The following is a 24,177-nucleotide window of genomic DNA, read 5'->3' on the forward strand; positions in this document are numbered from 1 at the left end:
CTCTCTCTCCCTCTCCCCTCTCTCTCTCTCCTTCTCTCTCTCTCTATCTCTCTCACTCACTATCAAATCCATTGTCCGCTGGATATAGGCCTCTCTGTTTACTCTTGTCACGTACTTTATACTAGCCCATAATAAAGAAATTAGAAAAGAGGTATGTAATAAGAAACTACATGCATGCACGCTTCTTGTCTGTGGGCTTATACTTATCCAGGAAAGAGGCAAAGTTGATTAAGCCCACAAGCGGATCCAAGATTCTGTTGGATAAATATTAAAAAAAAAAAAAAAATTGATAGGGAGACCGGGTCTAGTTGTTACAAGAGTGAGTGTTGGCATATATGTAATTTCTACAAAACTGTACAAAAGAGGGAGCTATATAGACTCTAAACGTACAGAAAACATAGTTTAAAGGTAATACAAAGTTTTGGTATGGGGTCATGAATAAGGTTCAAATGAATATATTGAAAGCATGTGCGCTCCTACAATATTCAGTGATCGTTGTCGCGGTTGAAATCGAGTCTAAAGTTATGAAATTGTAAATAATAAACTCTTTTTGTTGTAAAGCTCCCTCTAAAGGTCAAAATATGAATTAAGCTATAAAACAATATTTCTTGACTAAAATCGACCGATTCGCTATTCCCATTCGGAAATTATATATCACAACTACATATTCTGAGATTTTCATGGTCGCAGCTACCATTGTACGGCCGTAGGCGCTATTTGAAATTTATCAAGATTTACCGGGAGCACCGGTAAATTTTTATATTCAACTTTTCTCGAAAGCAGAAGTGTTTTAGGGGCTAAATTTCATAATGCTTATAATACATCCACAGGGGCATCCAAGTATATCAAAATTGTAAAGAATCACTATCCACCCAAATTTCAAAATTTCCCAAAATCTTGTATTACCTTTAATACGAACAATAATTACATGTGGGGTTTAGCGGTGGTGGTCCACAAAGTGCAGGGGCGGCGATCCCGGGGGGGGGGGGGGGGGGGGGGAGGGGGGGGGGGGGGGGGGGGACACGTCCCCCCTCATTTTTTTTAGGGAGGGATCGTCCCCCCCCCCCCTCAAAATTTGAGAAAGTGCAAAAAAAAAGTGTATAGCAAATACTGACTAAAGACTGCAATAAACTTTAAGGCTCTGGACGGCACTGGACGGCACGTGAGTGCAGCGTTTAGACGAATAAAAGTGCAAAAATATTCTCGCTACGCTCCCTCGCATAATATTCTTCAAACAAGTAAATCATTGTAGAAAAGTGAAGTGTGAAAAAGGTATATTGCTTGTTTTTATACTATTGTTTTGCTAAGGAATGTTATTTGTTAATACAACAAAACTTCAAAAACCTGTAAGGGGGTAGTCACTTCCGTTACCTTCACCCCTCTCGTTCACTATGCTCCCTCGCACTGGCGTAATGACGGGGGGGGGGGGGGGTTGGTGGCAGTTTCCCTCCTAATAACATTCAAACGTGGTTTATTTCTAATTTGATACCAGTGATTTACAAATGTTGCTGAAATGGCATGGTTTTTCCCTGAGCTTCCGGGGGCTCTGCCCCCTGTACCCCACCAAAGGCCCTAAGACTGGCCCCTGGTTGCTCATCTGACCATAATTAAATGCCTAAAAACCCTGAGCTTCCGGGCGCTCCGCCCTAAGGCAGGCCCCTGGATACTCATCTGACCGTTATTAAATGCCTAAAACCACCGAGCTTCCGGGCGCTCCACCCCCTGAGAAGTAACAAGGGCCCCTAAAGCGGACCCCTAGATGCTCATCTGACCGTTATAAAATACCTAAAACCCCTGAGCTTCATGGGGCTACGCCCCTGGACCCCACGCCAATTTACACTCCACTCGCTTCGTTCGCTTTGCTCTACCTGATCGGAAATACTTTAGCCCCCCCCCCCCACTTTAAAAAACGTTCCGCGGGGCCTGCATGTACCATGTAAGAGTGGGGGTGCGGATTTTTATCTCCCCCCCCCCCCTCCTAAAAAAAAAGAAGATTTTGCTCATTACGCCACTGCTCCCCCGTCCCTCGGATTTCGTCCCCCCCCCCCGGTCATCAAGAGAAATCGCCGCCCCTGACAAAGTGACTGGGGGCAGGCCACCTTTTCTCCTATCTGATTACATTTTGTATAAGTAAAATTTTGTTCACATTGTACCAAAGGTGTGCTGGTCAGGCGCGCCGGAAGCAGTTTGGGATTGGAGGGGGAGGGGGGCAAACATTCCAGGGGCTCACCTTCCAGGGGCAGTGACGTAACGAGCAAAAACGTTTGGAAGGGGGGGGGGGCAGAAGAAAAATCTGCAACACCATCACTCTTACAAGTTACATGCAGGGCAGGCCCCGCGGAACGTTTTCAAAGTGGACTATTAACGATCAGGTAGAGCGTAAAATGGCGTAGGGTCCAGGGCCTGAGCCCCGGTAGGGGGTCAAGGGGCTGAGCCCCCGTAAACTCTGGGGTTTTAGACATTTAATTACAGTCAGATGAGCACCCAGGGCCCCGCCTTAGGGCCCTTAATGGGGTCCGAGGGCGGAGCCCCCGTTAGCTCTGGGGTTTTAGACATTTAATTACGATCAGATGAGCATCCACAGGCCCTTGGTGGGGTCAAGGGGGCAGAGCCCCAATGCCTTAACCACTAGAACATTTTCTAAAATCTTTTTTATTTTTAAAATCAGTTTCTTTCCTATCTATCGTATATTTTCGCGACCCCGGCTGTAGAGATCTATCTTGCACACTTTTTCCTTATACAGGCAGGCTATTGGTTGATTATGATTAAAGTTTGAAAAGGAATCTGGTTGGTATAGCTTTATATTTCTTTATTTTCTTCTAACTGCAAAGAATCAGTGTTTAAAGGGACTTGGTAACATTGTTCAGATGAGAGAAATGGTGCTAAGGTGACTTCAACGGTAAATGTACAATTAAAGATAAACTGAGAGTTTGAGTGGAAACAGATCATCATTAATGATACAAATTGGGAAAACCGATCTGATCGATTGCTTAATTTTCCCAACTATACTGTACATTCAATTACATTTTAGGTGATTGAAAATCGTCACAAAGCAATTAATGGCTCTTTATACCATCCCAAGCATTTAAGAGTTGAAAGACATTTTTAAAGCCAGTTTTATGTCTTATTTCATGGGAAAACGGTTGGGAAAATTCAAAATGGCCTTTCTCTCTCTCTCTCTCTCTCTGTAAGAGGTAGTCGCTGTGACGCCTTCAAAGGAAACCATTGATATCTTTGTGGTTTGAAAATTATTTTAGGACCGTTTGCATGTTAAGGGGTTTAGTACAGTAGTAATTTATACAAAAATTACAGTTTTTCATCAACTTACATCAATGTTACCGAGTCACTTTTTAGGGCAAATACCTGAATTATATGACTGATTCAGCCAACTTTGAATTAGTGCCAACTATTTACAACTTTCAAAGTCTACTATAGTCTACTCAGTTCTCTGATTTTCCCGCTTTAATGATAGCAAAGTACATACTGTACTCTATAGGATTCTATAGAGTACAGTATGTACTTTGCTATCAAGGTTTGGTGTCCATCTCAGTAGGCCTACTAGTCATGTTAGTTATATGAACTTATGCACAATATGCTGAATTATGTAAATTAATTATTTTCATGTTGTACTATTAAAACTACATGTAGTTCATTGTAATGTCCATTTTCATAATTTGATATATTTTTTTAAAATCAGTATTAAAAAAAATCAGATACTGGTTGCAACGAAACTATATATTTAATCCTTCAATTAAATTCAGTTCATGAAAGTAATGCAAATGTAGTTACATCGAATGATAACGAAATGCAAAAATTACAATCTTTTCAGCACAATGTTATATTAATCAAGTACCGGTAGCAATAACCTAGTACTGTTTTCATCTAGAGTAATTTAACAAGATTTCTGTCGCTGAGCTTGTAACTTTTTTTTTTCCCTCCACATTTCGTAACCTCCCTCGATCCCTATCTCACCCTTGTTCCCCATCCCTTTCTTCCTTCTCTCCCTTCCTCTCTATCTTTCTCCCTCTTTCTCTCCACCACATCCTTCCTCTATCTTCTCTTCTCTCTCTCTCTCTCTCTCTCTCTCTCTCTCAAAAAGAAAAGAAAATGCACTGATTAATGCATTGTACAGTGAAGTGTGACTTGGTCGCAAAAAAAAAAAAAAGCACACCATTTTTATTTTCTATATCATTTTCTATGCAGCACAAAAAAAAATAACTTGAGCACAGCAAAGCATTTTCATCACAAAGCATGAAGTCTGCCATAATTTTGTACATGTGCGGAAAGTTTCCAACTTTCACGCAGAATTAAAAAGACTTTTGCAATAAAAAATTCTGAAGTAAATAACCTACATGACATTTAGAAACAAAACAAAATATAATGAAGAAACACAACACAGACTCAGAAGGAATAAGCTGCCAAAAGTTTCACCCCAAATGCTTAATAACTCAAGACGAAATGTAATTTTTAAGCTTTCCCTTGATAGGGCATTTGTCATCATTTTTTTTGTCTCAGCAGAAATTTTGTAAAACTTTTGTTTGTAGCCAGGGCGTTAACTCATGAACTTTAACAAAAAGTTAATCCCCTTCTGGCTTGACTGAGCAGATGAAATATCACATAAACAAAAGTGGATCAAATAATTACGATAATGTCAATTGAATTATTTTGTACATCTTGCCTGTGAGAGATATGTACTTATGTGTGTCACTTCCAGCTGGAGAGCGTGCGTATGTGTGTTTGTGGGAGGGGGTGCCTAGTCTTACAACTGCCCTCCCCAAACTATCCTACATGGTAAAAGCCTTCTAGTTTACACAAATTAATGCATCCTTCAAAATGATTAGCACCGCTGGAAAAACATTTCCATGTTCCTTGCAAAATTCACAAAAGAAAAGCAACAGGTATAAGCCTTACACCATTCATATCAACAAAAGATAATGCATTAAAGATTAATGTGAATGTAAACATAGACCTCGGTCAGAGGTTCGGAAGCCAAATTCCTCTGATGATTCGTCTCATTTTTTAGACGTCTTTCACTATAGGTACCCTTAGAAACAGACAATCACTCGTAACAATTTTTAATTTTTCACCATCAAGAATCAAACCATAGGAAATTTCACTGGCTGTTTACATGACAAATAAAAGGTATAAATGAAATGCAACAATTAGACAAATTCATTCATTCAGGAATGTATTAATGGGGCACTTTGCATTATTTGTTGCACCTATATATTTTCACACATTGACTCTGAACGGATTTAAAATTCAAACACATACATAAAAGCAGTTATTTCCATTTATACAGCTCACTCCTATAGAACCCAATCAAATGATTGCAATTTGTTTACTGCGACTATCCTATGTTTTTGTCAATCAAAACGATATCAAAACGATAGCGATAGTTTCCAGTACTATCCAAGGACTTTTAAGAACACAATGTGCAGCAGTATACAAGTGAAGCTAGGTGCAAAGATGCCAACTTATTCTGATGTTTTTCTTCTTCCTAAACCTTGGTAATTCTGACCATAAATTACTAAAAATATTCTATACAACATACCGTAAATATAATCTTTTCATAGTTATATTTGGTCATCAATATTTAAATTAAAAGATTTGTTTCCACTACACAAATGCTTTACTGCTCTATTTCATATTTCTTCAGCCATAAGCCCTAAACTGATTTTGACCTTGGATTCAAATTTAAAATCCATTTAATCAGGAAAGCATTTTTATATAAAGATACTCCATATTGGCGCTCTCTATGAGTATTCTAAAGTGATCATATCATTATGCACTCCAGCTATGAGCTTGCTATAGGAGCCTTTAATACAAAGTTGTATTGTCACATTCATAGTTATCTTCATAATCATAAACAGACGGAGTTCTGATGAAATTCATATGTACATACCTTCCGATACCCCTGAAAGGTCTACAGTGTATTTAGAATAGTACAATCATTACATCGGCAGTAAATGTGATATTCACTATTTACTAGTATTTATTCAATAATATCGTTCAGGACTTCAAGAAAAACAGAGTACATTTAGTCAGTGAAAAACTTCTATATTACATCATTGTATCATAAAGCAATACACACACTGAAAATACATAACTGTATTGCCATTACTTATATATTAATACCCGCACAACAATTCACTTTCATTACAAAATGTACTTTCGTACAAAATACAAACATTTATCGACATAGAAGTAGTAGTTATTGTAGAACCAGCTACAAGCACAACAAGTGATATGATAAAACAAATTGTTATTCTATAGGCACTTACGATTTACATCATGATTTGGAAATCAATGCATGTTCAGTCCCTTTTCTACAATGGACAGGGTCATTGTTGACCTTTGACATGCTTCATTTTCTCTTCTGTGTAAATCCACAACAAAAAAACATCAAACAAACATATTTTGTGACCTCTAGAACCATCATCTGTAAGTGCATAAAATACATTGAAGTATTAAGTACATTACCTGTGTAGTAAAGTTTACCCTTAAGTAATTTCTAACCTTTTTACAAGTTTGGGGGTATATTAAAAAATGATGTAAATCCACACACTCAAACAACAAACTTTGAACAATAAGGTGCATTTCAGAATATAAAAAAAACAAACAAAATACTTTTCATCATATACAAGTGCTGTCTAAAGAGGTATTACTCTTTAAAGAGAAGATTGAGTTCTGGGAAGAGGTGAACAATAATTTGTGAGCATAATCATTGTTATTATGCAAGTGTGGAAGAACATAAGATTAAAAATGTTCCCTGAAAAGCATGGCTCTTCAAATGCCTTAATATTCTAAATATGGCATGTAACAGCAATAAAAATCAGGACGCATTTTTACGCCACATTTTCGTGTAGTCCCATATACATCTTTTTGTGTACAGTGCTTGTAACTTTACCAAGACTGGGCTAAATTTCTTATCATTTTGATGATTCCAGAACCTTGCAGGACACACAATACTTATATGCTACATGATCAACCTTTTCTGATCGATTCCACACTGTTTCTTTCACAATGCAATCGCATGACCAGAACTCAACTTTATCTTTAAACCTCTCAAATCTTTTTTATTTCTCCTGTACCAGAGGTAAATAATCTGTCAAAACAATAAATAATATCATATGGATTTTGAAAAATGAATCTACAAAAAAACCCTTCACCTATTGCTATATCTTTCATCAATCCTATTGCCTGAAATACTCACGCATCAATAAATCAATTTTGGCATTCAACAACATTGTTCCTGCATTGTCCAATAAAATCAACTCATCGTAATTCCCTTGTATTAAGACAAACAAATCTGCTACAATAGCTAACTTGACATGAAGATAACCTACTTTGAGGTCTGTTAACAGATTAACATTTTGAGAGAGTTTCAGGGTTTACTGTGGAATTTTGATGTTGTCAAGGTGAAGTAATACTTTGGTCTCATGATAATGGAAATAACCAGTGTACACACGAGCTTATATCATTTATTCATTCATGGTAAAATATTTTACATCTTCTAACACAAAAATAAAAGAAAAAGATCCAACCCCCTTACTTTACAACTTCCATATCAATACAAATGTATGTGTTATATGTAAATAAATAAATAAATAAATGAATACTAAGCATTTCAGTTTGTACGTTGATATGTTACAAACTGAACAGAATGTGACAAGTTATATTTAAACTATACAAATATTGCATGTTCTGGTGTTAATAATTCAGATTTCCTCAGAGTGAGGTTATATTACACTTAGGCCGCAAGCCGAGGTTGAAATATAATGGCACAAGGAAATTCTGCATTTGGAGTGTATATCATATTTAACAACAAAATGCGTGCAATTTTGTTACATAAAATGGAGGGAATTTGCAATCCCTTGAAGGACGAGACCCTCTCAACTACATTCAGGTTGGCTTGGCTTGGCTTCAGATGCGTGAAGCTAAGGTAGGAAGGAATTCCTTGAATGCTGTGAGCACCGAAATCGGTAGCCTAGCAGAGCCGGGTAATATTGGAGCGCTCTGAGTACCTTGCAGGGTGGATATGTGCGCTATATAAATATCCAATATTATTAAGGCAATACAAACAATAGGTATGCATTTTACAGTGCAAACAAGTTTTTTATATTGCACAGTCGTGCCATGTGACACCTTTCAGCCAATCAAAGACCCCTTCTGGCTCTCAACAGTACCATGATCCTTCCTCAGATACTCGCGTTAAGCCCTCTTAATCTAACCAGATCATCGTACTCCTCATCCAGAGCCAGACATCTCTCAAACTCTCTCCTGAGTTGGTCCGCTTCAGCCGAGCCGCCAGAGTCTCCCAGGATGTCTCCAGAGTCTTCTGTCGGATCGGTGCAGTCTGGTACGTCACTGGTATCCCTTGCGCCTGAAATCATCAAGAAGAAGAACAGCAAATGAATGTGATATTATTCTAGTTTAGCAGCAGATAATGTAGGATAGTTTGGTCTTGTTTGCCCAAGGTAGCCTCATCAGTATCAATGCTGTTCTTTCTGAGCGTCCTGAGGCATGTTTCAACAAAGACTAAGATCAACTTTAAGTTGGACTAAACTATGGCAGACCATTCATGCCACTGTTTGCTATAACCATTTACTGGCATTGGTCGCTCAAGGGACGTACAAATCATGGTCACAAATCTACAGAATTTACATTTTTTTATAGTTCATTATTGAAGGAAAAGATATTATCTAAAGATCATAATGATGAGTCCAAAAAGTGGCATGAACGGCCTGCCAAAGTTAAGTTCAACTTAAAGTCGATCTTAGTCTTTGTAAAACACTCCCCTGAAAACATTATTTCCCCGGCATAGCCAGGTAACCATCTACACCCGGGTGGAGAGAGACAGATGTGGGTAAAATACATGAACCTTGTCCAAGGATGTAGGCATCGAGCAAGGATCGAACCTGGGACTCTTCATATGGGAATCAAGAGCCTTTACAAATAAATATACTATAGTGATCCCATATGATCAATAAAATAGATTCCTTTGTGGAGCTGTCCTGTGCCCATCTTACAGAGTTGAAATCAATCACAATTTATTTGCGATTGATATCAATCGCAATTATGTACATAAGAGAAAGACTACAAACTTGCGATTGACTGAAGGACTTGCAATTGATTAGGATCTATCCCAACTCTTTGTAAGACGGAGCCCAGGTAAAGCGGTTCATTCACTTGACTATAAAGCCATGGGTTGAGGGTTCAAATCAAAGCCCGGCACTAACGTCCTTTGGCAATCCAGGTTTGTTAATTTTCTTACTCTCCACCCAGGTGTTAAATGGGTTTTTGATAGGATGTAAAGTCATTGTAGTTTCGCTCAGCATTTTCAGGGCCTGTAAAATGACTGGAATACTCCCCAGGGAATGATCATGCATTACACTTTTGAATGTGAATTGATATCACCGGGGTTATAATTCATAACCAGGTCAAAGTAATGGAGCACCGAAATGGTTCCCTCACATAGCTATCGCATGTGGGAGAGAACTTTTTTGGACCTCCAGGAATTGACCTTTGAGTGCGCACCCATGCATGTGGTGCAACTACATCTCTCTAGCAGCTATATGGCCTGCATACCAGTAGCCTGGGTGATACATGTATGTTATGAAGTCATAAATGGCGTAAAATGAAACATGAAAATCCATTCTAGAAGGTACACTGACATAGTTTTTTACAAGAAATATAATGCTTCATGTATATTTTGCATGCCTTCAATACATTCACATATCAACATATTGGTACATGTACATGCATGTAATGTTGATGTTACAAAATGCTGAACTTAAAAAAAATGATAGAAAACATAAAATCACAACAACAAAATCTCAAGTCTTAAACTATATTTCATTATTATCATTTATAAACATATTTAAAAACTGCCCTTTTCAATGATGCTCATTTGTTTTAATTATGCGATCTTGGAGTGCCCAGAGCATAACTAAATTAACTATTCTCATTTTCGAGAAACCATGCGGATCTAGTAGGATTCTTATTTTTTCTGGCCAACAAGATCATACTATACATTATTTGTTAATTCGAAGAGCATTACCTCCTAAAATAATCAGTGTCTAGCAAAAATGTATAAAATCAACCTAAAACAGGAAAAGAATTGGCATTCTATTTAACAAAAAATGAGGTATACCGTAAAGAAAACAATTACTAATAACATAGATACCGCTAACATGTTAGAGTGCCAAGAAACATCTCTAGTACTATGTCTGTGCAAATTTGCATCAAATTAATCAGTGTGTTATTTGTTAAAAAGTAGGATTCAAATTTTCTCTGGCCAATGAGATCATACTAACATTATTTGTTAAGTGATCTAAGAGCATTAATCACCTCCTAAAATAATCTGTGTATAGCAAAAATGTATAAAATCAACCTAAAAAAAGAAAAGAATTGGGATTTTATGGGTTAACAAAAAATTAGGTATGAAGAAAATAAATAATAACATACATAAAGGGTTAGAGTGATGGCACCAAGAGACATCTCTAGTACTAAGTCTGGGCACATTAACATCAAATGAATTAGTGTGTTATTTGTAAATGTATAGAAACAGCACTACTATATGGAGGGGCGATATAGCTTGTACTTAATGGCTGGGGTGACAAAATTTCATGCTCGATCGTTAAAGCTTGCAATGGCAAGTTCTCAACGCATGCAGACGACGACAACGTCTTACTTCAAGCAGTCAGAGACAACTGCCTCTCATACTCTCTCCTACACAGCTTAGCCAATGCTTCATCTTCATCACCGTCACTCCATTCCTCTCGCTCGCTGGGAGGTGGGCTCGGGTCAAAGTTCGCTAGTCCCACTCCTTTGTCTACGTGTAGGGTATGTGTGTGTGAAGCATGGGGGAAGAAATTAAATGCAAAGTGGGAACTGTTGAGATGTATTCTTAGGTTTTCTCTCCGTCTTTGGAGTCTTCCTGAAAAGGACTATTTGTGCTTCAGATGCCTAGTAGGTCATCATTCATTGGCAGTCTATCATTAACGATAGACTCCATAGTACAATTCTGCTGGCACTGTGGAAGCCACACACTTTGCAAGCATAATGTTGGTCAATTAATGTATTAAGACAGCAGATTGCTGCAGCATGCACGGCATGCTCTATGCAGCCTGATGGGGCTCAAGATCGCTAGTAGGTCAATTACATTTAATGTATTTTGAAAATGTGCTTGAGAAAAGTTCATGATTTCAAAGGAACTGTGGAGAGAGAGTATAAAGAAGTAACAGTAGATTTACTGGATAACTTTTTAGCACAATGTCCGAGTGCCGCATTAAGTCCATGTGTATATATATCATTTGTTTAGAGCCTGAGGGGAGTTAAAACAATCCTTTACTGACCTTCAGGCGGCATGACCTCGTTCCATTTGTAGATGCTGATGTCCATGGGTTGCTGCAGCCAGCCACTGCCATGGAGCTGTGTAAGGGTACATCTGAACTCGGGCTCAGGGTGAAGAAGCCAGGAGACAAGCTGCATCAGAGCTGTTAATAAACATTTCATAAAATCACAGTTAGGCCTAAAAGAAAAGATGTTGTATCGCCGACCCCAAAATCTTGAAATCTATGGTCGGCTTTTTAAAATAGCTTTTTTTTTACCGCTTTTTAGAGAAAGAAAAAAATTAAAGCACTCAAAACTAAGAAACATCAGCCCAAAGAGGGAGAAAAAAAAAGAAAAGAAAAAGTTTTAAAAAAGAAAAAAGAAAAAAGATTTCCGACCAACCGAACCATGTTTTGGCACCTAAAGGGCAATACAAAATATTTTTTCTAGGCTTTATAATGTGTTAGCGATTAGTCGATCCCAGCAAAAGGCAGAAACTTAATTTGTGAGCCATCTTACTCAGTTTGGAAACAATGAAAAAGTGTTTTTGAAAATGTGTCTATTCTCGATGTTAACCCTGGACATTATCCTATTAGATATTTTGAAAATAATCTCTGATCTCAAAGCCCAGTCACAATATTGATGTGCTCAAACATTTGCTCTAGCGACTACTGCTCCAGGTTTTATTTGGTCACAAGGATAGGGTTAGGGTGACAATTGGGTTGAGGGAAGGTTTGGAGTTTGTGGTTTAGGGTTAGGGTTAAAATTGGTTTGAGGATAGATGCAGGGTTAGGGTTGGGTTAGCGTGACAATTTGGTTCAGGTTAGGTTTGTAATTAGGGTTTAGGGTTAGTGTTATAATTGGTTTAAAAGTAGACGCAGGTATAGGGTTGAAATTGGGTTCAGGGTAGGTTTGGGGTTAGGGTTGGTGATCAGGGTTATGTTTAGGGTTTGGGCTAGGGGGACAATCAGGTTGAGGGTAGGTTTGGGGTTAGGGTTAGTATTATAATCGGTGTTAAGGTAGACGTAGGGTTGGGGTTTGGATTTAGGGTTTGGGTTCAGGTTACAATTTAGTTCAGGATAGGTTTGGGGTAAGGGTTTAAGGTTAGGGTTAAGTATAGTTTTGAGTCCAGGGCTGCACTTAGTGTAGGAAATTACCCTGGAGAAACTTTAGCAGGTGGTTCAACCTGCAGAGGACACAACTCACTTGTAGATACAGCGAAGGGCGGCTTCAGGATGGCTTCGATGGTCTCTTCTACGTCATAGAAAGGGTTCTCTCCAAACACTAGTGTATAGAGCATTACTCCTAGAGACCAGAGCTCCAGTTGTGGCCCTTCATATCTGGGGATTTAAGAGATACAGAAAGATGGAGGAAGGGGGAGGGGGATGAGAGAGGGGGATGGAGAGCCGGTGAAGGAGAGGAGAGAGAGAGAGAAAGAGAGAGAGAGAGAGATGGGAAGAAGAGAGTCGGAAGAAAGGGGGATGGAGAGCGGGTAAAGGAGAGAGGAGAGGAGAAAAAGAAGAAAAAGAGAGAAGTAGAGAGAGAGAGAGAGAAGGAGGGGGGGGGGGAGAGATAGACAGGTAGAAATATTGAAGGAACAAGAAAAGGAGAGACAGATAGAATGAAAAATAGGACCAATAGAGGGAAAGAGACAGAGAGATAAAGAGCGAGACAGAGTTAGACAGAAAGAAGAAAAAGAAGGAAAAGAAATACTTTAAATAATGGGTAGAATCATATATTTCTTTTCTTTCTTTTTTCAGTCATGTATACATGCAGGGAAATAAGGGAATATAATTATTTTTTACATAATACTTGGCTGAAGTATATTAGTACACTTCAAAACTGTACTGTAGTCTAAAGCTGTGAATCTGCTTATGGACACAATAAAAATAAAATAAAAGCAATACATACATGTAGGTGGCTGAATATATCTTTTATTCATGTAAGGAGCCTTTTAACACTTCTTATGCAGTACATATGTGCTACACACAAACTGTCCATGTCCTTTGAAAGCAATTCCTTTACAAGCGACTTGCCAACCAGTAATCTGTCCATGTTGAAAAATATTTCTTTCCTATCTGAATAACAATTTTTGTTTCACTTGTACTAAAGAGCAGGGGGAGTTCATATTATACATTTGTCAGACCATAGACGTAATAGAAATGGACTTTCGACGGCAAGAGTAGTAAAAGTAATGATAGCTACCACCTGTTCTTATGTCTTACTTTCTTCTATGTTTTTAGTCTGACCGCAACGCTGCGGGCATGTTTTGATAAGCTCCGATAAGGGTCCTTTGGTCCTATGAGATCCACCGGGATTTTGCCGACCTCTATCGGCCAAGTCGCTTCGCACTGACCAATGCTTCCCACGATTTGCGCTTCTCATTTCATGAATGAATCGTGACAGGAGAGCCTTCTGCCCATGCGCAGCTAAATACTACGTCAATAGTGCCCCGGATGTAAACATGAGGTTTACGTCCTGTTCATGCTCGCCAATCTGTAAAAAAAGCCGTTGAAATCGGTGATTTCTTCGATTTTTTACGAATTTGTGTTGGTGTGTAGCAAACTCATCATATAAGCAAGGAAAGTCACCACAAGAGCTTACAAAATACGGTTTAAAAAGTGTTTTTTTCTCCTGTTTCCGTTAATTTCTCTGTGAAACCAACGACGTTGTGGTGATCACAAATCCTTCGTTTGTCGAATACAATCATTCGTTATTTGTTGCGTTTGCGTGCGTTTTTTTTATAGGCATTGGAAGAATGGGGTTGTTTTCGTGAGTGCTCAGAAAATCTGTGGTAATGCGTGACTTCTTCGCATCATGACCATTAAATTGCCGTGCCTTTGTCTAATCCAAATTGCACACGTAGTCCCATTGATAGAGATCGGCGGGTGCATGTTTTTTTCAAGTTATATTTTGGACTTGTTAATCCGAGAGTGACTGCTTTTTTTTTTCTTCCCTCAGATTTTATCTTATTTTATCTTGATGTAGGCCTACTATATGTGTACGTTTTTTTTGAGAATCTAGGAATTAGGATAAATATCTGTGTCCGTAAATTTGGGAATTGACCATTGCAAAATATTCAACATTTCCGTCGTCTGCTATGTCGATATATGGACTGCCCATCATAATCATAAAGTTCTTCCTTATTTATGTCATCTAATGATAATCCTGCCCTTCTAATTACTTTATAAACAACACATGACTCATGAGTACGAGAAAAATATGTATTATGGAACAATACACACATCGAAATAAATAATAATTGTTAGTATAAATACAACGCTGAAAACAATAACAATAATATCGTCAGGCACAAAGACGAAAACATGTTCGCTACGACCGCATGGCGGAGAGTGCTCATACTATTTAACACTAGGTTCTCAACGATTTGAAGGAGCAGCGAACAACCCCAAATCGCGAGCTTGCTGTTGCGATTATGAAAGATTGCGCAAGTGATTGCATCCAGCTGTCGGGTTGCGGTGGGACCACCGCTGGGTTTTTGCATCGGCGCGAAATTTAAACCTTGCCGGTGGAACTCATAGGATCAAAGAAACTGCTTCGTCGATAGTCCATTCTATTACGTCTATGGTCAGACACTAGGAGTAATTGGTCTCTTGTACAAATGTATCTCTTCGTAAAGCGGTAACTATAACTTTCGATCATGATGATGATGATGATGATAATAAAGATAATAATGATGTTGATGAGGATGATGTTGATGAGGATGATGTTGATGATGATGATATGATAATGATGATGATGATGAAAATGATATGATGATGATGATGATGAAGATGATGATGAAGATGATGATGATGATGATGATGATCACGATGATGAGGATGATGATAAAAATGAAGATGATGATAATGATGATGATGATATGATGATGATGACGATGATGATGATGAAGATGAAGATGATGATGATGGTGATGGTGATGATGGTGATGATGATGGTGACGATGTTGATGTTGATAATGATGATGATGACGACGACAACGACGACGACAACGACGATGATGATGATGATGAGTGTGAAAGCTTGTTGGTATTTCCATTTGACTGCATTTGAGTGCATTGCGGAAGTGACCTATTGGTATCTCATATTATTATGTGAATGTTCTTTGAAATTTGTTATGTTATTCATGTTCATTTCAGTTTTTAACTGCCAGACACGAAGATGTCAATAAAATCCATTTATCTATCTATGATGATGATGATGGTGATGTAGATGATGATGATGACGACGACGACGACGACGACGACGATGATGATGATAACGATGATGATGATGATCACCATGATGAGGATGATGATGATGATGATGATGATGATTAAGACATTGATCTATCCTTACCTATTTCCAAGCAGGACTTCAGGGGAGCAGTATTCCAGTGTTCCACAGAACGTGGAGAACTTCTTGCCTGGCTGCATGTATGCTGCCGAACCAAAGTCAATCAGTTTGATTTGGAACTTCTCGTCCAAAATCACGTTTTCGTCCTTGATATCACGATGTACAATGCCGTGTTCATGAAGGTACTTTACTGCTGCTACAACCTGATAACAAGCCAAAAAAAGTTTTCAGGTTTTAGTTCAAGTTTAAGTTTATATCCACTTTAAAAACAAACAAAAGCAGGAGATACATTACAAAACAGAAGATACGTTGATTAGCTGCAATTTCTATTTGATCCCCCTCCCACCAATTTTCATATAATAATAATAATAATAATAATAATAATAGTGGGTTCTTGTATAGCGCTCATGTCAGTCAGATTTGACCTCCTGGCGTTCCCGATTATTACACATGTATGAGTATTATTTCCCTCCAGCGCAAACAATTTCTGATCAATATATCATAAGACATGTTTGATATTATAAATAATATTGATCTCATTATAAATTTCCTTAATAATTTCCCCCTCCCCCTCCTTGCGTAAAAAAGAAAAGAAAAAGGATTTGGGAGAAGAAAAAAAATCGGGGAAATTTTTTATTTTTTTTAAATCGGGAATCCAATTTAAATCAGGTAATTATCAGGCCTGTAATGTGTATAAAAAATTAAAATCTCAAGCAAAATTATCTATCAAATCTGCTAGTAACCCTTTACCTTTGACGAAATTAAGCCCAGAGCGATTCTCGAAGGAGCAAAATGTAGGGTCACTAGATATTTATTTACCTGTCTAAACATATAGCTGGCGAGGGCCTCGTCAAAGTTAGGCTGACGGTCGATGAACTCAAAGAGATCGATGCCGGATCCATGCTTCTCCATCACTAGCTGAAAGAATTCATCGTTTTGAAAGCTGTCCACAGCCTAGAAATAGAAAAAGATATGTTGACTTCTATTACACTCTAGGGATCAGGAATATCAACACATACATTAAATTGGCAACTACAACTTGGATGTGATTGCCAGTAAAGATGGTTTCAAATAGACCCAGCAAACCTTCCTATAGTTGTGACATAGTTACTAAAATGAAACCTGTGCATAAAGACAGTACAAGAACAGCGGTCTTTATAGGCAAATGATCTTTATATACAGTATTCAATTCAGTTTTCAACGAAAGAATCTGCCCTAGAGAAACAAACAAATATAAAGTCATCATAGAGAAGTGGCATTTTTATACAAGTGGTCTTCTATGCAGGCAGTTGCGAAATGGGTTTAATAGATAGTGAGCTAAAATCTTCCTTATTTTTTTTTTTTACTGCTTTTCAGGAAGGACAATAGCCTCGCCGTATTGTCACTTAAATCCTGTTTTATTGCCATTTCATAGCAGTTTAAAACAGCGAGTTATATGTATCTGTTGTTAACACAATAAGTACACAGAGAACGGCAACGAATCTGCAAATTTCCCTGCATTTTGGTAATTCGGTTCACTGAGGAGGTACAAACTCTCACCTTGACAATGTTTGGATGGTCCAGTTTAGTGAGGTAAGCCACTTCAAGAGGAATACAGCCAAGTTTGGGATCGTCCACCCAGTTCTCCTTCAAAACCTTCGCTCTCCGGATGAACTTCACCACAACCTACATAGACAAGATATCAATGGGAATCAGGGGCCAGTTAACCAAAACCGTCACAAGTCTAAGTTCATAGACATCTCAGAGAAGGTGCATTTATAATTAAATAACCCATGTTTCAATGGGATTTACACAAGGTTAGAATTTTGACAGTTACAAGAAACTGCCTGCAGGTTCAAAGAGTTTCATCTGTAATGCTAAGCAATACAGTGCTCAGATACATGTATATTCAAAATGTTGTATATCTACTAATGAATAGCACACGCCAGGCGAAGTAAAAACACATGACACATATCTTTTTATTTTCTAGGGAGATAATTAATATTTTTCTGTCTCTCCTTACCTCTTTTTTTCTCTTTGTTCTCAGTCTTCCCTTTTCTCTTTCTCTTTCTTTGCCCTGCCCTTGCCCCCTTCCCCTCTCTCTCTCTATACCTCCATCTATGTATCCTCCATCCACCTGTCTGTCTGTCTGTCCGTCCGTCTGAACTCACCATCTTATTATCGGCTATACTCGTGGACTGGAGGCTCTTGAAGTGCCTCTCACATTTCCCTTCCCCGATCATTCATTATCTCCCCCTCACCCTCCCCCCCTCACTATCTCTCTCTTTCACCCTCCATCTATCCATCTGTCTGACTACCCGTACTCACCATCTTATTATCTGCTATAGTCATGGCCATCTTGACGAATCCAAAAGCTCCCTTGCCTATTGACTGGAGGGTCTTGTAGTGCCTCTGGTACTCCCCTTCCCCTAACCTCTGATCATCTTGTTCCATTGAAAGTGACGAATCAAGGTTGATCTTCTGAGCTCCATTGTTTGCTACAATCTAACGGCAAGAGAGAAAGGGATAATAGCTCAAATCATGTGATTCGCAGCCATGTTCTTTCCCGGTTGGATTATTGTAACGGGCTGCTTACAGAAGTCCCTCAAACATATATAATAAGACTTTAAAGTTTACAGAACTGGGCTGCTCGTATTATTTTTTGTTTAGACCGTCGTCACAATGCCATGCCTCTACTAACATCCCTTCATTGGTTGCCAATCAAACAGAGGATTGTTTTTAAGATTCTTTTATTTGTATACAAATTTTTTCATGATCAGGCGCCAGAGTATTTTAGTGACTGTCTTGAGTTGTATCGACCTGTACGTACAAACCTTCGCTCCAATGCAGACTCATTTTGATTGACATTTCATGTGGCTCGTAGTAAGGCAGGAGATCGCACATTCACTGTTACAGCAGCTAAGGAGTGGAATAAACTTCCCTCCAGTATAAAAGCTGCTCCATCAGTGGATGTTTTTAAGAAACTCCTTAAAACCTACTTATTTCCTACTTGATTCGCTATTATTATTTTTTGTTCAATGTTATGTTAAGATTTGTGGTTATAATGTTATATTGCATATTATTGTAAGCACTGTGATACAGTGTACTATGAATAGCGTAGCTAAATGCCTAATAATAATAAATCTAATATTTACTCTGTATATTTATGCGTGTTCGCAGCGTAGTCTACTGACAAATTGCCTTTACCTTGATTTCGAAAGCAAAATGGTAATTAAACTGGAGGGAAACCATAGGAGAAGATGCCAAAACATCTGGCATCAGTCATATGGATCCCACAGACAGGAAAGCTTGTAAAGCAGCCATTAAGGAAATTAAATGTACAACCCCACAAAGTGGGACAAATTGACTTTAAACGCTGATGATGATAGCTCTTTACAAATATTATCTTGGAAGCAGATTTTTGAACATGGGAGGCCAGTGGAAAACCCCAATAACACAAACATAAAACAAACTTGGTAATTTGGCTCCATTTTGAAAATCACTGAAGTCTGCGTTGTTTGTTACGCTCCACTCCCGTTTCATAGATGCAGGCTAGTTCACAGCTAACAACACTCCATCCCTCAGATAGGATGTTAAAGGCATCATTTAACAATGTTAAATCTGAGATGCACGGCCCTATGTGTTATCGGTGTCTGTGATATGGTGTAATATTGAAGCCCTAAAAAAATTGCGCTTCAAAATGATCAAGAAGTGCCTCAAAAAAGTAAAAATCTTTGAGTGACCGGTTTTACCATACTCGTTTTCCCCAATAGGCTGTAGTGTTATGAAAACCGTTTGGCAAACGGTTTTTAAAATTTGTAATTCCAATCATAAATATCTTGATAATCAGACAGACGATCAGCTTGTAAAAGTCATGGGGTTTCTGACTGACCTAAAGGTTTATAGTTATCACTGCAGTATGAGCTAAATTCAGGATTTTGTTTCAGAATCTGAGACAAAGTTACCAGATCCCTTTAAAATGGCGGCCCCATCTAGGGGAGATTCACCACCTTGGCAAATTACGAACCCACTGGACTATTCAAATAAAAGTAGGGGGAAACCACGGATGTAGTGGTGCACCTGTACATCCACAATCAGAAATATTTGGAAGAGAGACCAGAGGGTTACAGTGATTCAGTTCCCTTCTCCTCTCCCAGGCACAGACGACAACAAATACTTAATGATAATAATAACCATAACAATGTTTTACCTCTGACATGCTCTTGGTGTGGTTCGACTGATTGAAAGTGCTGTCGAAACTTGATGCATTGGCCATGCTCGAGGTCATGTGACCAGCGTCTGTAGGCTCAGCTGGGTCACGTGACATCCATATACAGTACAGCGTCTCTCCATCGTCTAAGTCGACCCTCTTCACCTGGAACAAGATGCCTTGAGTGTGTGAAAGGAGACAGAAAGAGGGAATTTGAAGAAAAAAGATAATTTAAAAGATATACTGATAATCTGACTTTTCAGCTAAGCAATGTAGAATTATTAAATTTTATCTATTTTACTGTGATTATTAAGACAATTTGAAATGATTTATGAAAATAATGTTCATATTATATTTATTCTTGGGAGCCTACAAAAACAAGCTATTCTTTCCAGTAGGTTCTTGTTTCATTTCATAATTTTGAACTTACTTTGTCAACTATGTTCTTTATTGTGCAAACAATTGAGATATATGATGGAATAAATTCAAATCAATCAATCAATCAATCAGAATAGGCTAAAAACTTCCCTAAACAAAGACATGGGATCCTAACGAGTATATAACACTGAATACAAGATCAGAATAGTATGAAAATGGAAATTAAAAAAAATGAAACTAATAGTTAAACACACTAGCACATAAGAAAAACTTTGAATTCTATTTTAAATGCAACATGATTCCTTCATAAACTTAATGACTGCACCTTATTATTTAGAAGATTTACCGTTACAAGTGATTTTAAACAAAATTGAACATTCTCTAACAAAATTTTATAGACAATTCAGGATTTTTTAAATTCTCCATTCCTAGTGAGCGATAAAATAATGGTTAAGTAGCACAGAAATAGACAAGAGACGCTACACACAATAAAATCATCTACTAGATGGAGTGGGTAAAAAAGGGAATTTTTTTTGCTTCTCACCAAGCAAGTTGCCATCCCGATGTTTCGCCAAACCCACAAATCCTCCTTCTGGTATAGGTCCTGATGATAACAAGGAGAACTGTCGACCAACCTTCCTGCTGGCTGCTGGTGTCGATGTAAATAAAACCTTCCCGGGATGCATCCCTCCGCCGTCAACCTCAGGCGTGATGTCGGAGCTCTTGACCGATGAGTCTTGACCAATGACCGATGAGTCCTCACTCCTAGCTTGAAGTGCCTCCTCCCTTGTTTTGTTAGTGGGGAGATTGTTATTCGATTCTGGAGTCATCGCGGAAACCTTACATTGGGCGAGCTCGGAGGCTTGGTTGCCTTCCGTCCAGCAAGTCCGTCTGACCTTGTCCTGACCTTCATCTACCCCATCCTCACCCTTCCTTTCCTCTTCAGCATCCTGAGTGACTTCCCTTGCCGTTACTACCTCGTTCTCTTCGCTGTCAACAGAATTCAGATCCAGCTGGATTCCCTCCTTCCCCGACTCTCCTCGATCTCCATCCTCACCGGTTATATTTGCACTTATCCGTTCAGCAGGTTCTTCTCCCTTCTCACCGTCCCCTCGGTTCTGGTCACCAGAATCACACTTTATCAAGTTACCTTCTGTCCTTGGAGATCTAGCAGAACTGTCACCACCACCACCTCCTAAAGAGAGTCTTTCTAATCGAGCTATTTCCTCCTTCACACTCCTGATGCTACTCGTGCTCTCGCTCAGTTTTCCTTCGTCCTCTTCTGCATCCATGGAGAACTGTTCGACCTTGGCCATCTCTTCCCGGATCAAGTCTGTATTGCCTCCATGAGAGATGGAATGAAGTCCCAACTCGCTGACCCTCCCTAGTTCGCTCTCGTTGCCAATCTGAACTTCAGTACTCACATGCCTACCAGAGAGAGGAAGTCCAAGGAGGTTGGAGGACCCCTCGTCCGGAAGCTTCCCACCGTCGCTGACTGTAGATATCTGGGCTGAGAGGGAGCCTTCCATGTCTAGCTCACTCACCCGTCCCAGCGTGCTTGCGTTCCCGATGATGACCTCTGTGCTCTCGTGCCTGCTGCTCGGCTCGATGGACGATGGGAGAGCAAGGAGACGGGATGGAACGTCTATTCTTCCACCTGAGGATTGCAGGAGTTCATCGGTGGTGGTGCTCTCTGGGCGAAGCGGCAAGTCGGGCGTCTCCAACCCCGAAGCTATCTCGCTGGCCGCTTGGATCAGATCAGCTGTATCAGGTCTTGGGGGAGATATAAGGAGATGCTCTGTTAGAGTTTGCTTTGAAATTCTCCTACATACACAACTAATTATATACCCAAAGTGTGTTTTAACAAGGTATAAAAACACAATTCTTTATAAGATCCTCCACAAATTACTATAAATCTGTCAAAATATTACATTCATATATCCATGAGACAGAATCATGAGATCTCAATTATCAAAGCCAAACAGAAGGATCCTGGGCAAATTTGCTTGTAATCAGGTTTAGCAGTGCACGATTTCAGCTTAACATCTTAAGATATATGCAGCATGGCAAAAAAGGCATTTACTATCATAAACCATGAACACTTTTGTGAGATGCATATCACATTGTGACATAAGTGCCATGTACATGTACACTTCCAAAGTTTGGATATTATTGCCCTACCTTCAGCTCTGGCAGGTGCAATCAGTGCACAGCGCATTTCAAGAATTAATCCAGCGAGGTACCCCTGTTATAGAAGGGTCAAGACAGACAGCTGAAGATAATGCCTTGTCGACTTATGCACCAGACTGAGTTTTGAACCCTCAAACTTTTAAGTGGGAGTTAAAGGTAATACAAAGTTCTGGGAAATTTTGAAAATTGGACGGATAGTGATTCTTTACAATTTTGATATATTTGGATACCCCTGTGGATATATTATAAGCACTAAAAAATTTAGCCCCTAAAACACTTCTGCTTTTGAGAAAAATTGAATATAGAAATTTACCAGTGCTCCCAGTGAATTTTGATCAATTTTAAATAGCGCCTACGGCCATACAATGGTAGCTGCGACCATGACAATCTCAGAAAATGCAGTTGTGATATATAATTTCCAAACAGGAATAGCCAATCGGTCGATTTTTGTCTTAATTAATATCTTGACCTCAAGAGGGAACTATACAACATAAAGAGTTAATTGTTTACAATTTCATAACTCAAGACTCTATTTCAACCGCGACAACGATCACTCAATATTGTAGGATCGCATATGCTTCCAATATGTTCATTTGAACCAAATTCATGACCCCATACCAAAACTTTGTATTACCTTTAAGTGAATGAACCACTACACTAAGATGCTCCATTTGTGTGAACCTACCCATATGAGAGATAGTCGTGACACACTCAATCATAGGTCAAATTGGTAGAGCACAGAACAGTTCCCTCGCATAGACATTGCATGTGGGAGGGAAATCTTTTGCTCTCCGTGGATCGACCTTTGAGGATGCAGGTGTTCACGTGTCACAACTCTCTATCCTCTACTAGCTCTTAAAGCTTAACTGTACTAGTTTACTAGTTTATAAGAGGGATTAGACCGCTCCGCAAGGTCACTGGGCAGGTGGTTTTCTCATCAACTCAGCTCTCAATTAACATAAGAAAAAGAGGATCATGGGGGACCAATGGTCACTGATTAGGCATTGTTTGCTATATAGAGAGAGCAAGTAGCTACAAGTAGGACAGTGTGGCTTTAACCTACCTCTCTGCTGCACTTCTGTCTGCATCATGGATGGCGACAACATCACCACCGCCCCCACCATGGGGAATCCCCTGCTTGGGTAGGGCGTGGTCGGGTGCCCTGGAGGCCGGTCTGCTGGTCGGCAGGTTGAAGGAATCAGACTCATCGGACAACTCCTCCTCCTCCAGGCTGTCATCGTCCAGGGGAGGCAGGGGCATGGAGCTGTCATCCAGTATGTCCAGGTTGTCGTAGAAGTTGGGAACGATGGCGGTGATGTGCTGGATGGATGGACGGGTATTCAAACATGAACATTTGTTGCCACGTCACAGTCCTCATAAACAAGTGCACATTCAACCAACTATTGCCACTCATTAGATAATCTAGAGTAGAGCCATACCACGATATGTTAACAAAAGATGGATTCTTTGTCTTATTTAGTTCCCATTATTTAGTAAACCATCTGATTTTGTCACCCTTTCACAGTCTCTTCTGAGAGAGTGATATTTTGAAAGATGTCTACGATAAAAAACGAAAAAGGGGTCACACTTCCCATTACTGTAGTTCTTGTAAGCCTGAAACCCTATAGTCCTGGGGGAATGATTTAATTTAATTTCTGTTCTAACACTTAAAGTGACTCGGTAACATTGTTGAAGATTGATGAAAAAATTGTGTAATTTTTGTATGA

At 39.1% G+C, this 24,177-nt stretch overlaps 1 protein-coding gene across 1 annotated transcript in view; it reads right to left on the reverse strand.

Annotated features, from left to right (window-relative positions):
• Window positions 1–7,197: 7,197 nt before the first annotated feature.
• LOC100892171 overlaps window positions 7,198–24,177 on the reverse strand; it is a 45,977-nt gene continuing 28,997 nt past the window's right edge. Inside the window, exons 13-22 of the mRNA XM_030974021.1 lie at window positions 23,514–23,770; window positions 20,805–22,033; window positions 19,883–20,061; window positions 18,001–18,177; window positions 17,233–17,358; window positions 16,513–16,647; window positions 15,697–15,896; window positions 12,544–12,677; window positions 11,361–11,501; window positions 7,198–8,386 (exon numbers count right to left, since the gene is read on the reverse strand). Of these exons, the coding sequence (XP_030829881.1) occupies window positions 8,202–8,386; window positions 11,361–11,501; window positions 12,544–12,677; window positions 15,697–15,896; window positions 16,513–16,647; window positions 17,233–17,358; window positions 18,001–18,177; window positions 19,883–20,061; window positions 20,805–22,033; window positions 23,514–23,770 (2,763 nt within the window). The 3' untranslated portion in view covers window positions 7,198–8,201. The remainder of the gene's footprint in view (window positions 8,387–11,360; window positions 11,502–12,543; window positions 12,678–15,696; window positions 15,897–16,512; window positions 16,648–17,232; window positions 17,359–18,000; window positions 18,178–19,882; window positions 20,062–20,804; window positions 22,034–23,513; window positions 23,771–24,177) is intronic.

The sequence above is a fragment of the Strongylocentrotus purpuratus genome, unplaced genomic scaffold, assembly GCF_000002235.5.
Source record: "Strongylocentrotus purpuratus isolate Spur 01 unplaced genomic scaffold, Spur_5.0 spur5_scaffold_7, whole genome shotgun sequence".
Taxonomy (NCBI): Eukaryota; Metazoa; Echinodermata; class Echinoidea; order Camarodonta; family Strongylocentrotidae; genus Strongylocentrotus; species Strongylocentrotus purpuratus.